At 35.5% G+C, this 15134-nt stretch overlaps 1 protein-coding gene across 1 annotated transcript in view; it reads left to right on the top strand.

Annotated features, from left to right (window-relative positions):
• The window catches only part of LOC120530958 (solute carrier family 25 member 36), a 59048-nt gene extending 44569 nt beyond the window's left edge, over positions 1-14479 (top strand). The window contains exons 5-7 of the mRNA XM_039755811.1: positions 9258-9324; positions 9536-9825; positions 13926-14479. Coding sequence (XP_039611745.1) covers positions 9258-9324; positions 9536-9825; positions 13926-14119 — 551 coding nt within the window. The 3' untranslated portion in view covers positions 14120-14479. The remainder of the gene's footprint in view (positions 1-9257; positions 9325-9535; positions 9826-13925) is intronic.
• Positions 14480-15134: the final 655 nt, after the last annotated feature.

Genomic DNA, 15134 nt, shown 5'->3' with positions numbered 1-15134 from the left:
TTATTGAATGTGGGTACAAATTATGGATATAGCCATCAAGACACTTTTGGATACATGTACCTTAAGACATTCTTAAGTTGTCAAAAGTTGTGTAAAATGAATCTGTTGAAACATGTTCACACAAAAAAAAAGCTATAAACATTGCATTACAATTTAAGAACAGCAAGACCATTCTTTCATTGTGGAACTTGCATAAATACCCAGTAAACCATGTGCATCACTTTGGCCTACATACATTTGAAATGGGTTAATCTAAACTTCCATAAGAAAAATCGACAGTAATTTACTGTAAGTCAGTAAACCTCGTCTTGGATAGAGAACTGAGCAATGAGAAAAGTGATTTTAAAGGGACCGTTCAATGATTCCTTTTTTTTTTTGCAAATTGGTATGTAGTAGGCTAAAGCATTTTGGCATATATTTAAAGGAAGGAAAAAATGAACAATTTGCAACCATACCTGTAGGCCAGATGTGCAATATTCAAATGAGGCTGCAATTCTGCTGTACAACAGATCAACAATTTCAGACAACATCCACCACAACACATAAAACCAGTTCATAGTGCAGTTAAATGTATATGTTTTAATATCTGGAGTCCGTGTAGAAAGATGGCCACTCATGAACAACTCAGTTGTGTTTTGTGCTGGGTAACTTTGACTTTGACATTTTAGCATTCTGCTGTTACTAGAATTTCATAAATTTGGTCAGTAAACAAAACATAAGCAAAACATAAGACCAACAAGTAGATGTTCACTTCATTTATACAGTATGTGCTTATCTTATTTTGAAGTACCTCCTATGAAACTGGCTACCTAGTAGGAGATTTTTGTTTTAACATCCAAATGATTTCCTCTTGCTGTCGGTCAATTTGAGTCAAGTATGGATAAGGATAGGAACAAAAGAAAGATAACAGAGAACTTGGTTTCAAAGCTTATTCCAGTTTTCTTTATCAGACTGGATATTTTTGGAATGTAGAAGGTAAAGCCCAACAGCATATTGAATAAATGAGTGATCTTACTCATCATGATGCAATCTGAATAATTAGGTTTCCGTTAGTTTCAGAGATTCTGTTGCAGTTAACACAAACATTCAGTTAGTGCAAAATTTTACTTTTCAACTTCTATTTAATTCTTCCAGTTACATTTTAATTCACATGAAACAGATTACTTGTTATGTTGCATAACTGTGAAGCAAAAAACAGTTTCATAGTCTTCATGTTCATTTTCTAAATGTACAGAAAATAGCTTTCATAATCTTAAATGGTGTGCTCATTAAAACTTTTCTGATTTTGATCTAATGTGAATGATATGTATGTTATTACTTATAGTATGAACTTGTTTTTTTTTTCCCCCAAATGAACTTTTTTTTTTTTTTTGCTTGTTTTTGGGTTTAGCTTCTTTGTATCAGTACAAACAGTATTCTCTTACTAACTGCATTTAAACCGTAGGTTTCACACTATGCATGTAGTACAGGTTAAATGCTAACATTTAGTCGCGCGGCTGGGAGCTGAATTGATGATGCTGGATGGTCGATGCTGACTTCAGAGGTAGCTGATTGATTTCTTCTAAAAATTATAATGTGCAGCTTGATTAAGAGCAATGCAGCCCATGGCTCTATTAACCTTTTGTAAATGCTCAGTTTGTGTCTCCAGTGCAGTATCGGCATCTTTGGGTTAAGGTAATAATCTCTACCCATTTTAAATTCAAAAATAGAATGGAAAATGTTAACCTTGTCACTAAAGTTGAAGTTTTATTTATGTAATACAAAAGTTAAACTTGTTTTAATTAGTTGATCAAAAGAATTTAAAGAAACCACAGAAAAGGCAATGTTCAAAGAGCTTAACTTACAGAAAGGTTGCACATTATTTTAGTAATTTTTAGAGGTGCACCAATTGTGATGTTTATGGCTAATTTTAACCTACAGCGTCACTGATACACAGCCTGGCTGATCCTGAGCCCACTTGCTGGTTTCAGCCACTTTACCGTCAACAAATATTACATGAACACATTTTTAATGCAGGCAGTGTGGTGTACTGGTTAAAGCTTTGGACTTCAAACCCTGTGGTTGTTGGTTCAAATCCCACTATTGACACTGTGTGACTATGAGCAAGTCGCTTGACCTGCCTGTACTCCAATTGGAAAACCAAAAAGAAACGTAACCAATTGTAACATAAATGTTGTAAGTTGCCTTGGGTAAAGGTGCCAGCCAAATAAGTAAATGTGAATTAGATAGTTGCAAATCTGTCCTTTGATGCTGTGATTAACACATTTAAACCTTTGTGAAATTTTTGAGTAAGAAACTATATTTTGCAAAATTCTGTCCATTTATTTTCTAACTTTGTCCTATTTACACCGTCTAGCAAACACTTTTCATTACAGCCTAAAATGCTGGATGCTTAATAAAATGTCACTATGTTGTGCTTAGCATTATATTAAAAATAAATTAAGTGTAAATGCCCACACGGTTTTTAATTAACCTACACTAAAAGCCCCACATTTACCACTTTGTGACTCTCCAAGAGACATCTGCTTCACTTAAGCTCCTACATGTACTACTGATGATCTGTCTGCTTCACGGATGTATCTAAATTATTAAGACACATTGAAGTTTTATAGCTTTCATTTACTCCTACTCCACCACTGGTAAACCTTGCTTCTACTTAAGATAAGAAATAAGAGGAAAATGGATTTCTTGTCCTAGTGTTTCTCAAGTAATCAAGCTGAATTATGGCTGCATTACCAAAACTGAAACTCGAGCCCTTCTGAAAATGCTTTGTTTCCTTAAAGGTACAGATCAATAAACTGTAACAGTGCTCACTTTAATATCCTAAAAGCCTGCATTTTGTTTTAGTCATTAATTTGGAATAATACTGCCAAACTTGCAGTGATCATGTTTGAAGCGCAAAACTCTTGGTCAGTCTATTGGTGCATCACTAATAATTTTATAATGTACGACCCAATAAGTTTGGTTTACAACTGAGTAGTAACTTGGCTGCTGTTGTGCATGTGTCCCCAAACCCATCAAACTAAAGATATTAAAAAATTAATATTCATATATTTGCTCGGGGTGCACCGATAATGAGTACTTCATTACTGGAATAGACAAACATGAAATAGGGTGAAATTTTGGCCATAATTGTTTTATTTATTGATCTATTCTTTTAGTTCCTGAAAAGTGTGTGCAGCTCTTGATGGTACTGATAAACCATAATATTCTGTAAACATAACTTTAATTGCACATTTATCTCTAAGTGTTCGTATTGTTCTAAATGAATGTATCCTGAACATTTCCTTTTCAGCAGCAGTTTAAAGCTGTTTTGGTAACAAATTAAAGTTTGTTAGCAAGTCACTTTGTCAGGTATGTGACATTTTGCTGTTGTGGCAGAAATGTTTACATTTGTGCATTCAGGAAACATTACCATTTTAATCAAAAATTGCCCTGGCTTCTCATTCAGAATACAGTAATCCCTCCTCGATCTCGGCGGGGTTGAGTTCCAGAATCCCCCCGCGATAGGTGAAAATCCACGAAGTAGAAACCATATGTTTGTATGGTTATTTTTATATATTTTAAGCCCTTATAAACTCTCCCACACTGTTTATAAATATTCCCTGCACAGTTATACAGCATAAACCCTTTGTATTCTCTTAGATATTAGGTAAGATTCAATGAAATTATGTATGCAAACACACTGTTTATATACAGTAAAACCTAAATATTATTTTAAAGATATCGAGTGTCTCTGATATCACAGATGTTACATGTTATGTTACAGCCATTACGATAGACAGGCCACCAGCAATAAATACGTACAATGCAAGAAAAATTGTATAAAGTAAATGTGTGTACAGTGACACTAAACGTACGTACGTGTACTATGTACTGTAACTAGAAAATTAATTATGGTTGCTCGCCAACAATGACATGATGACTTGTCCGATAACGATGAGTTTAGTTTTACTGCACAACAAAGACGAGTGTTACAGCTCTTCTAAAGGAGCCTCTTCTGTTCTTCTGGCAGTCTCCAATCCAAATTCCTAAATCAGATTCCATCCAGACTACTGCCTTATTACATCCACTTACAACTCGTTTTGCACCCTGGTTAAAAGGACACTGCGGCTGTAGATCTTGCATTCCTTTCCTACTTTTTAAATAAAAAGAATCATAGCCTCATTGATGCCGTGATGGCATCCTACAGCGGTGTAGCTTTTCCCTTCCTTCAACATGTCCAAAACAGTTACCTTTTCGGCAGTCGTTAAAATCTTCCGTTGGCGCTTGGGCACGGCCCCTGAAGCATTAGCAGGAGCAGATCGTTTTGGAGCCATAATGAAAGGCTTGACTATGCACAAAGATAAACACAAAAGTTAACTCTTTACACAGCGAAGCAAGTTGATGCTGAATGAGCGTGACGAGACTTCCTGGTTAACGCTGCGGAATCGAATTTGGCGCTTCGTCGCTGAGCCATTCAGCACACATGAACTTAACTGCGTGATCTGATTGGTTAGCTTCTCAGCCATCCACCAGTAGCGTCCGTTGAATGAAATAAACTGGGCAAACCAACTGAGGAAGCATGTACAGGAAGTAAAAAGACCCATTGTCCGCAGAACCCGCGAAGCAGCGAAAAATCCGCGTTATATATTTAGATATGCTTACATATAAAATCTGCGATAGAGTGAAGCCGTGAAAGTCGAAGCGCGATAAAGCGAGGGATCACTGTACCTGTAAAAACAGTTTTTGATATTGTTTTGAGCGTTTAATTTAGATAGAGATGCTGCATTATGCACTTACCCAGAATTAGTCCTATAACAGGCTGACTTTAACTGTATTAGTTGAACCATCCATCATTATAACTAAATTTACAGACTTTAACTCTTTTGGCACTTGTGCTGTTTAATTAGGTCCTCAGTCCTTTCCTCACATTCTAAGATTTGCACTGATGGAGACTTTGTTGTCTTCAGAAACCAAAAAGGGCCACAAATCTTAAAGTAGACTGACTGTTCCAGTGAAACCAAGCTGAGCCTATTGTATTAGATGTCATATCATAAGATGTCTCACTCAGCCTTAGGTCTGAAAGTGGCATTATGAGCTAAGCCACTTGAATGACTGGCTAGTGTGGAAATTTTTATAAGGATTACGCAGTGTGTGTTGTGGTTTTTTTTTACCTGCTCACTTGACAGAACATGCATTTACATTACTAATAGTTGCACAAAACATGTATTTTTTTCAAAACCTAACAGTAATAATAATACATTTTATTTATATAGCACCTTTCCCATGCTCAAGGAGCTTCACAGAGTCTTAGAAAAAAACAGCAGGGTATATGTAACATTGGACACAAATGTTTTCCTGAATAGAACAATGAAACAGATAAAGCATTAAATAGAATAATGAACAATAAACCAGAGTAAAATACTAAATTCAATACTAAAAGAAAAACCTAATTTGTGATGCAACAGACACACAAATTATCCTGAGCTCCTGGACAGAGGGGTAAACTGAAAGAATGGGCAGAATGTTTAAAAACCTTCCTAAATAGATGAGTTTTAAGTTGTTTTGTAAAAGAATGAATGGAGTCAGCTGATCTAATTAATTTCGGGATGCCATTCCAAAGTCTTGGTGCTATGGAGCTGAAGGCCCTGTCACCCATAGAGTGCAGGTTAGTGTGAGGCACAACAAGATTACCAGAATCAGAGGACCTTAGTAGGTGAGCAGGAGCATAGCGATTTAGAAGGTCACTGATGTAGTCTGGTGCAAGGCCATTTAAAGCTTTGTAAGTTATTAACAGAATTTTATATTCAATCCTGTAAGACACAGGGAGCCTGTGAAGGTGAAGCAGGATGGGTGTGATATGCTCACTGTTGCTGGTTTGAGTAAGGACTCTTGGGGAGCAGAGTTTTGAATCAACTGTAGTGGTGATATAAGATTAGAAGGGGCACCTGCCAGCAGTGAATTACAACCCAATACATTCTACTGAATATTCAATGACACACTTTCATTTCAGATTTGCCTTCAAAGAGCAAAATTACTATTAATGTGGATTGTTTATGAGATATACGTACATCTTGCAGTACCACACTGATATTCAAGGCCTGGAAGGGCAGAGTGGTGGCTCTGAGGCTAAGGATCTGCGCTGGTATCCCGAAGGTTGCCGGTTTGAATCCCCGTCACTGCCAAAAGAGATCCTACTCTGCTGGGCCCTTCAGCAAGGCCCTTAACCTGCAATTGCTGCAGGGCGCTGTACAATGGCTGACCCTGCACTCTGACCCCACGGGGTATGCGAAAACTAACACATTCCTAATACAAGAAATTGTATAAGGCGAAATAAAGAACAAAAAAAAATGTAAGCTGACCTAGATAGTTTAAAAATGGATTTTAAAAAGTAAAATGGAGTCTGTTAATAGCTATGAAAATAAATGCACAGCTTAATAAATGCATATATCTTTGGTATATTCAATGCCAGTCAAATATTTTAGAGCACCTGAGTTTTTACCTTTTATTTTCTTCAAATTTAATTGGTTGAAATGCTTTGAATGACCTCAAATGGTGAAAAGGTAAAACAATAAATTGCTAGAGTTTTAAATTTTAAAAGTTTAGGAAGGCAAAAACTGAAAAGAGGTAATATCAGAAGATTACAAATAGGCCTTCTTCAGGGAACATCTAATAGGTTACAACCTACAGATCATCTACAGCAGTTAAAGTAAATTTAAGCCTTGCAGGTTGTAGCAAACAATTTGCCCAGGTGTCCTAAAATGTGTTGATTATTGTCTTTAAAACAGAGTTGGAACAGACAGAGGGTTTTTAAGTAATCAATAGAAATTGAGTAACAGTAAACTTAGTAAAGAGATTCAGAACTTCCATTTCAGTTTTCCATATCTAAGTTGTAAAAAAACATTAAAATATTTTCAAATGTTAGATAAACATAGTGGTAGGAAATTGTATTTTCATATACAATCCCATACAGGAGAGAGAGTCCAGCACTGGGGAGATACTAAATTACAGTAGAATGGAGTTTCTATATGTATAATAGTAACGTAGATGGTCACTCTTGCTCCATGCCAATACACCAGCTTTTTTTCCTCCCCTTTGTGCATTCAGTAAAAATCAGCAATCTTTGCAGTTAGCAACAGGGTCTGCCCATCAACCAGTGCTCCTCTGTTGTGTCCCATGCCCCCCAACCCCCCTCTAGTGGTAATTTTCTTTCCGTTTGAAATTATTTGTTGTCACATACCACTTAAAACTGTCACTTCCATTTCAGGACAGGGTACTCATCTTATACTTTGGGAAACTACTACATAGAATCAGAGTTTAAATCTGAATACTTAGGTAAGCATATCAGCCCAATAGGAATGCCAACAAGTAGTATCGGTGCACCCCTAGTTCTGCCTAATTTCTTGCTATGGTATATCGCAGAAGAAAGAAGTGTTTGAAGTTGCATGCTATCAACTAACAAAATAGCATATTTTGAATACTGCAAAAAATAACTTAATTTGGCTCAACATATTCATTTTATTTTTACTGCCTTTAATCAATGCCTGTTTTACACTGTTTTTTATACTTATTGAAAAGTATAGTTACAAGTTATATCAGAATTTATATAGATGTTATTTTAAACATTAAAAATGATATATTAACTAAGAGGCCTACCTGGGAACAAGAATTGTAGTCAAGCTCGATTGCCATTTAATTGACAAAGTGAATATTTATGTGGTACAAAAAAAATATACATTTTTTTTATTTGGAAAAGTGGACAAGGTTACCATTTACTGTTTTACTCTGCACTGTCTTGAGATTTATTTTTCCTTTCCATTTACTTGAGTTAAATGTAAGTTGTTGATAGCTTTCCGTGTGTTTTAATTTTCAGGTTTTTTTTCTGTCTCATATTTGACATTTGTTGTAATGTGGAGCCATAACAAAAATTTAAATGCATAATTTAAAATATTTTGCCAGAGAGAATATAGTGTTGCACGTTCATCTATAAAGGTCACTGCTTGTCATTGTGATACAGAAAAGCCTGTGTCTATTTTAGGCATTTACTGTAGGTTTCTCCCACGAAAAGAGTGAGATCCTGTCATCTCATGCTCCCCATCCGCAGGTCTCTTCCTGCAGCAGTAAGGACTAGCTTTATCCCAGTGAGTACTGAATGGAGCGATTATTGCAGCCTATAGTATAAGAAACACACTTTGAAGCTTACTGATGCAATTTATGCTGTTTTCATTTTAGTTTTGTATTTTAGTTAATTGAGCACAGTTATAACATTTATAATCTTCAATTTTAAAGCAGCATTGTGTGACACAAAATAACTCTGGCCTTATACTGCAGCCTTGTTTGTATAAAGTGCATCTACAGGCTGCTCAGTGGGGAATTGTAACTTGTTTCCTCCTAAAGGCTGCTTATATTTACACACTAGGGCTTTTGCTAACTGAGAAGGGAAAGGTAAACATATAAAAAGAAGAACTCTGCTGGAAATGTTTCAGTATAGTGTTGTTATTGTGTATTAAATGATTGCTGTGAATTAAACTGTGCTTACATATAAATGTGATGTTTACTGTGAAACTTTTTGCTTAGGAAAAACAAGTCTGACACCTTTAAATGGTGGGTGAACATAGATAATTTCACCATACCTAATTTAAACATGCGTGTCTCAGACCAGACCCATTCTAAAAACAGTAAAAGAGAATACTGTGCTCTCTTGCTAGGCATCAGTCTGTTGTTTTGAATACTTAACCACCCTTTAAAGATTTACTTTGATCTCTATTAGATGTTTGGTTGTGCACGATGTGTTTAGCTTATTAAAGGCTGCATTACATTTTCTAACTGTAATATGCTGAAAATGTTTCTGTCCATCTGCAAAGTTTGAAATAAGTACACTTTTTTATAATATTCAGAAACTCTTGTTTTTAGTTTTGTTTTCCTCCAAATAAACTAAGCATAGAACATGCTAATTTGTTTTGTATAGTCTTTTGAGCTGTATATCTGACTTTCCATAAACAGTTATAATTATTAAGTAAGTTTGTTCATAATGTCTCAGATTAAATGCTGTAAATCACATATACATAGTACGCTTACTGATGCAGATGTCTATTTCATCTGCATTTGCAGAGGGCAAGGTGTGTATATAAGTTTATGGTTTATAAGTTTAATATTTTTCTGCCATTCTATGAGGAACTGTAAAGTATGAGTAGTTTTGAATTGTTCTTATTTGATTTGCTGTGCATCAAAAAGTGTTTGTCTCAGAATCTGAATCCGTTGCATTTTTTCTATAGGCTTTACTGCCATTACAGCAACCAATCCAATCTGGTTAATTAAGACTCGGTTACAGCTGGATGCAAGGTAATATATCTTTGAATTTTGAAATCATAAATGTAACAGTTAAAAGTCTTCATTGGCAATCAATAGTATTTCATGTTGTAAGTGCAAAACAAGCTGGAGTAATTGCATTTACACCTTTTAAGGCTATTTTATTTTGTCTTGTGCTTTTTATGGCTTAGTGCGTTTTGTTTTTTGTTTTTTTGTTTTTAAATGTGTGTGTTTTGTCTTTTAGAAGCCGAGGAGAGACTAGAATGAGTGCCTTTGAATGTATCAGAAGAGTTTATCAGTCAGATGGAATCAGAGGTTTCTACAGGGGCATGTCTGCATCCTATGCTGGCATTTCAGAGACTGTTGTCCATTTTGTAATATATGAAAGTATTAAACGAAAACTACTAGAGTCTAAAACTGCGACTAACATGGACAGTGAAGATGAATCTGTAAAAGATGCTTCAGATTTTGTTGGACTGATGCTAGCTGCAGCCACTTCAAAGACTTGTGCCACATCTATAGCCTACCCACATGGTACCTTTTTCATTCTGTTGCTTATGTTCATTCTAGCACAAAAATGTATTCCACAAAGAGCAAATTCACGGAAGCTTGGAAATTGAGTTATGAAACTAATTTGTTGCAGTGATTTAGTTTTTCACCTCTCTGTTTTAAAATTGATTGCTACATTGATCATAAATATAGAAATGGGCTGGATTCTGAAGAAGGCCAAGACTTTCACCACTACAAATTCAGTTTTAATATCTGAGCCAGAACTCCGCAGAAGTATAAATTATGTGCCTCAGTAAAAAAATGACACTAACACTAAATAATCTGAATGTCGTGGCTTTTTTATTTTTATAGACCTTTTCAAGCAAATACTACTACTTATCTAAATTTCTTAATGACATGTAATTTACACCTTTGTTTTCTCACAAACATCTGTTCTTTCATACATTTTATAAATCCAGCTTCCTTTTATAAAAAGACTGGCAAGCTGCTGCCAAATACACCAACAATATTCTTTGACACAGCATCCTTGTCTCATAGAGAATTGGGCTGAAAAAGGCAAATTATATATATAATTTTCAATTTGTAAAAGAAATATAAAAAAAAAAAAATTGTACTTGCTGATTTGTAAGCTAGCACCCGTATATAGAGTTGGATAAGTGATCTTAGCTAAAGAAGTGCAACTTACTGACTAGCTGTCATAAAAAAAGAAAATTGTTAATACAGTGTGTGTGTGTTAATTTGCATACTGTAAATGAGAATCGCCAGGTTCCCAAATGAGACAGGAAAAGGCAGGTTTTGCATTCAGAGCTCAACCTCTTGTCAACGAAAGAAACAGAACAACTCATTTTTAAATTGCGACATAATTACTGTGAACAGTAACTGAGAAGGCTAAAAAGATCTTAGCTCAACAAAGTAATCCTCTGACACTCGCAGAATTACTAAATGCTATAAACTCACTTCAGAGTGGGAAAGCAGTAGGCCCTGATGGCTACCATGCCAAATTTTATAAAAAGTTTCCAATTAAGTTAGCTCCCCTTTTATTAGCAACATTTTATAGAAGCCAGAGACAATAACATTCTGCATTAAACTTTTTGCAATGCATTAATTACCATTTTCCCTAAGGAAAATAAGGACTTATTACAATGGGCATCATACAGACCAATCTCACTTCTGAATAATGATGTTAAGATACTAAAGTTCTAGCTGGAAGGATTGAGGAAGTATTTCCTTCGGTAATATCACAAGACCAAACTGGATTTATTAAAGACTAAGCTTCCAATCTTCGATGTCTGTTTAATGAAATATATTTACCTACAAAGTCTAACACCACAGAGATGATGTTCTCGTTGGATGCAGAAACGGCATTTGATATGGTTGAATGGGATTACCTATTCACTACATAGCGGAAATTTGGGTTTGGCCCGAATATATGTGTATGGATCAAACTACCAGTCCAGAAATTTCAGTTTTAACAACCGTATTTCAGACTACTTCAAACTAGAACGTGGTACTAGACAAGGATGCCCCCTGTCACCACTTTTATTTGAAAATAAAAATACATATCAGATCCCCAAAATAACTGTGCCTGCAGTCCTAATGGCACTAGGACAGGGGTCCTCAATCCCAGTCCTGGAGAGCCGCAGTGGCTGCAGGTATTTGTTCTGACCTGGTTGCTTAATTAGAAAGCAATTCTTGCCAATAAAGCACTAACAAGCTATGAAATTAACTCTGCTATGTCAGGTCATTCTCATATCCTAGATTTTCTTTCCCTTTCTATCATGCAAATGATTTGAAGGCTAAAATGGACGAGTAATTCTCAGTACTTCACTTTTTTCTCTTCATTTTTCTTCCAAGTATTTAATTAAACCCAATAGTGCAGATAAATACACACAGGTGTAAATGTAAATAAGCTAAATGGAGAAATGCTGCTCTCTCTTGTCATTTGCATGTTATTGATAATAAGGAGCAATTAAAATAGCTGTTTAAGACAAAATTAAGCAATAAGGGCTCAAAATCACTAAAGTGAAGCAGAAGTGTTACTTTAACAATAAGTGCTTTTTATTAAGCAACTGGGTTGGAGCAAAAACCTGCAGCCACTGCGGCTCTCCAGGACTGTGATTGAGGACCCCTGCACTAGGAGAAATTTAAAATTAATTTGAATAAAAGTGTTCTGTTTCCAGTGAACTCTCTAGCACACAATATTAGATTGGACACCATTCCATTTATCATTGCAGATCAATTTAAATACCTAGGAGTAAACATCACAAGTAAACATAAAGCTCTTTTTTGAAAAATAATTGCCATCTGCTTGGAAAAAACTTTAGCAAGGTTTGCATAAATGGTCTACCCTTCATTTCACTTTAACAGGGACAATTAACACTGTCAAGATGAATATCCTTCCTAAGCTGCTTTTTCTATTTCATAGCATCCCCATATACACTAACAAATCCATCCATCCATCCATCCATTTTCTAACCCGCTGAATCCGAATACAGGGTCACGGGGGGTCTGCTGGAGCCAATCCCAGCCAACACAGGGCACAAGGCAGGGTGCCAACCCACCGCAGGACACACACAAACACATCCAAACACCAAGCACACACTAGGGCCAATTTAGAATCGCCAATCCACCTAACCTGCATGTTTTTGGATTGTGGGAGGAAACCCACGCAGACACGGGGAGAACATGCAAACTCCACGCAGGGAGGACCCGGGATGCGAACCCGGGTCTCCTAACTGCGAGGCAGCAGCGCTACCACTGCGCCACCGTGCCGCCCGCACTAACATTTTTATAAAATTAGATTGAAACATAACCTCATTTATTTGGAATTTAAAGCATCTACACATCCAAATGGCGACCCTACAAAGACACAAGGCAGAAGGTGGCATGACTGTACCTAACTTTCAGTATTACTAGGTGGCAAATATATAAGCTATAAAAACCTGGACATTGACACAAATAGATGAAATCACACTGGCTTGTTTAAATAGAAATAAAATTCTGCAGTACTTCTTTATATTTCTTGCTTTGTGCCCCAGTGAATACAAGTTATCATCAATATACTAACAACTCAATACTCAATATAGAAGATTGAAAAGCTTTTATCTGTGGCACCTCTAAAGAATAACCACCTTTTTCCACCCTCTCAAACCTACACAATTTCTAATGTTTGGAAAAGGTAGGGGGTTAAGTCTTTTAGAGATTTTTGTACATAGATAACAACTTGCATCCTGTGTACAATTGCACTCAATTTAGCTTCCCATCAATTTTTCCACTATTTTTCTGCTATTTCCAAATTACAAACATTTCTAAAGAAAATCTGACCAAATTTTCCTCACCTTCCACCAACTTCTGTTCCGGAAGAAATATCGAACAGTCTTGAAGACTCTAAAATATTTTTATATATTATAAAAATGCTGCCTAAGTCCCTTTCTGTGTGTACCAAATTAACATCATTCTGGACCAAAATCTTTAAATGCATATTAGATAGCCTTGGTGTCACATTCACTCCTAATCTATTAACAGCTGTGTTTGGTGTGCTGCCAGTGGGCTTAAAGTGGAGAAGGACAAACAAACTAATTGCTTTTACCACACTATTGGCACATAGACTTATCTAGCTAAACTGGATGAATCCTAGCCCACCTTTTTTAAGTCAGTGGGTAACTGATGTTATATACTATTTGAAATTCTCACTTAGGATCTGTTCAAAACTTTTTTAAAACCTGGCAATTTAGAATAACAATTTAGAATAAGTATTTATATTGGGTGGGGGGAAAGGTTTCTTTTCCTCTCTTCTACTCTTGGAATTTTTACTTTGGCTGTTGACCTTCCTCTCTTTCTAATGGGTGGGGGTTGAATTGAATTAGTTTTGTTAAATTTGACATGCTTGTATGGAATGTTACTTGCTTTTAATAAGCTCAGTTAACAAAAAATAAAGAAATAAAAATGAACACTATAACCACTATTGATGCATTGACTTTAAAACTGGTTTGTGGTGTTAAAGTAGGTTTCCATTTAAATTGATATTTTTTTAGTAAAGAAATGTATGTAGCAGCCATGACTTGCTTCTTTAAAATTTTGTAATATAATTTATTTTTTTTTTGTTTGGTTTCTTTTTTTAACAGAAGTTATACGGACCAGGTTAAGGGAAGAGGGTACGAAGTACCGATCATTCTTCCAGACACTATCAATGGTAATAAAAGAGGAAGGTTATCGAGCCCTTTACCGTGGTCTAACCACACATTTGGTGAGACAGATTCCAAATACAGCTATTATGATGTCTACATATGAGCTTGTAGTCTATCTTCTGGATGGATAACTGCCAGTGTAGTGATCGTGCAAAAAGAGACCAAAGGATGGAGTGGACCAGGAGATTCCAAATCTCATTTGGCACCGGAAAGTAAACTGCAAGAAATATTAGTCAGCTGACGAAGAATGAAGTTGGCTGTCAAAGTGAATGTCCAGCTTTCTGGTAGAGAAAAGCTTTTTCAAAGAAAATGTCTATAATGGAGAATGCTTTGAAACAAGGTTACCCCTTGATAGCAATCATGTTTTCTATTGATAAATTAAAGAAAGGTGCACTTCCTCTGTTCTAATTCTTCAGTTTATGTAATTTATTTGGGATAAAAAAAAAATCTGAAACATGTCTCCTGGCTTAGAAAAGGTTTTATTTTTCTGAAATAAAACTTTTTTTTTAAACCCTTGACAAAGTAAAATATATCTGATCTGGAGCTTATGCTTTTATATCAAATTTTACCACAATGTTAAAGATGTTGAACAGATTGCGCAATGTGTTTTTACAATCAGCACTGTTTTATTCATTCATAGCACTGTGAAGCTTTATTTACGTAACAAATGCATGCAAATATAATAATTGAAGTGTCTTTTCTGCAAATGAATGCAAGAAGTTGTTCCTGGAAGATGTCACTTTAGCTTGTACTATTGTTACTGAATTAAAAAAAATTCAGGAGTTTTTTTTAGTTATAAATTAGTATTAGTATATAAATTAAGACAAAGAATTACTGAATTTCATATATAACAGAAACATGCTTTAAAAGTGGTTTCAAGCATTCACTTTTATGGTTTAAGGCGAAGTTTCAATTTTATTTCCTGTCTTTGGTCCCCAGTCACCAAACACCACCACCCCTGCCACCAATCCCAAAGGGGAAAATTAAAAAAAAAAAAAACTTTCCTAGCCAAAATAACTTTGAGGCATCCTTCCATCTAGTTTATATGTTACTCCTAACATCTCTGTGTTTTTTTTTTTTTATTTTTATTTAATTATGGGGGATGTCTTAATTTCAGTTGCTCAGTGAGTAACTTCTAATATTTAT

The sequence above is a fragment of the Polypterus senegalus genome, chromosome 1 (genome assembly GCF_016835505.1).
Source record: "Polypterus senegalus isolate Bchr_013 chromosome 1, ASM1683550v1, whole genome shotgun sequence".
Taxonomy (NCBI): domain Eukaryota; kingdom Metazoa; phylum Chordata; class Cladistia; order Polypteriformes; family Polypteridae; genus Polypterus; species Polypterus senegalus.
This window is presented reverse-complemented; position numbering and strand designations above follow the sequence as displayed.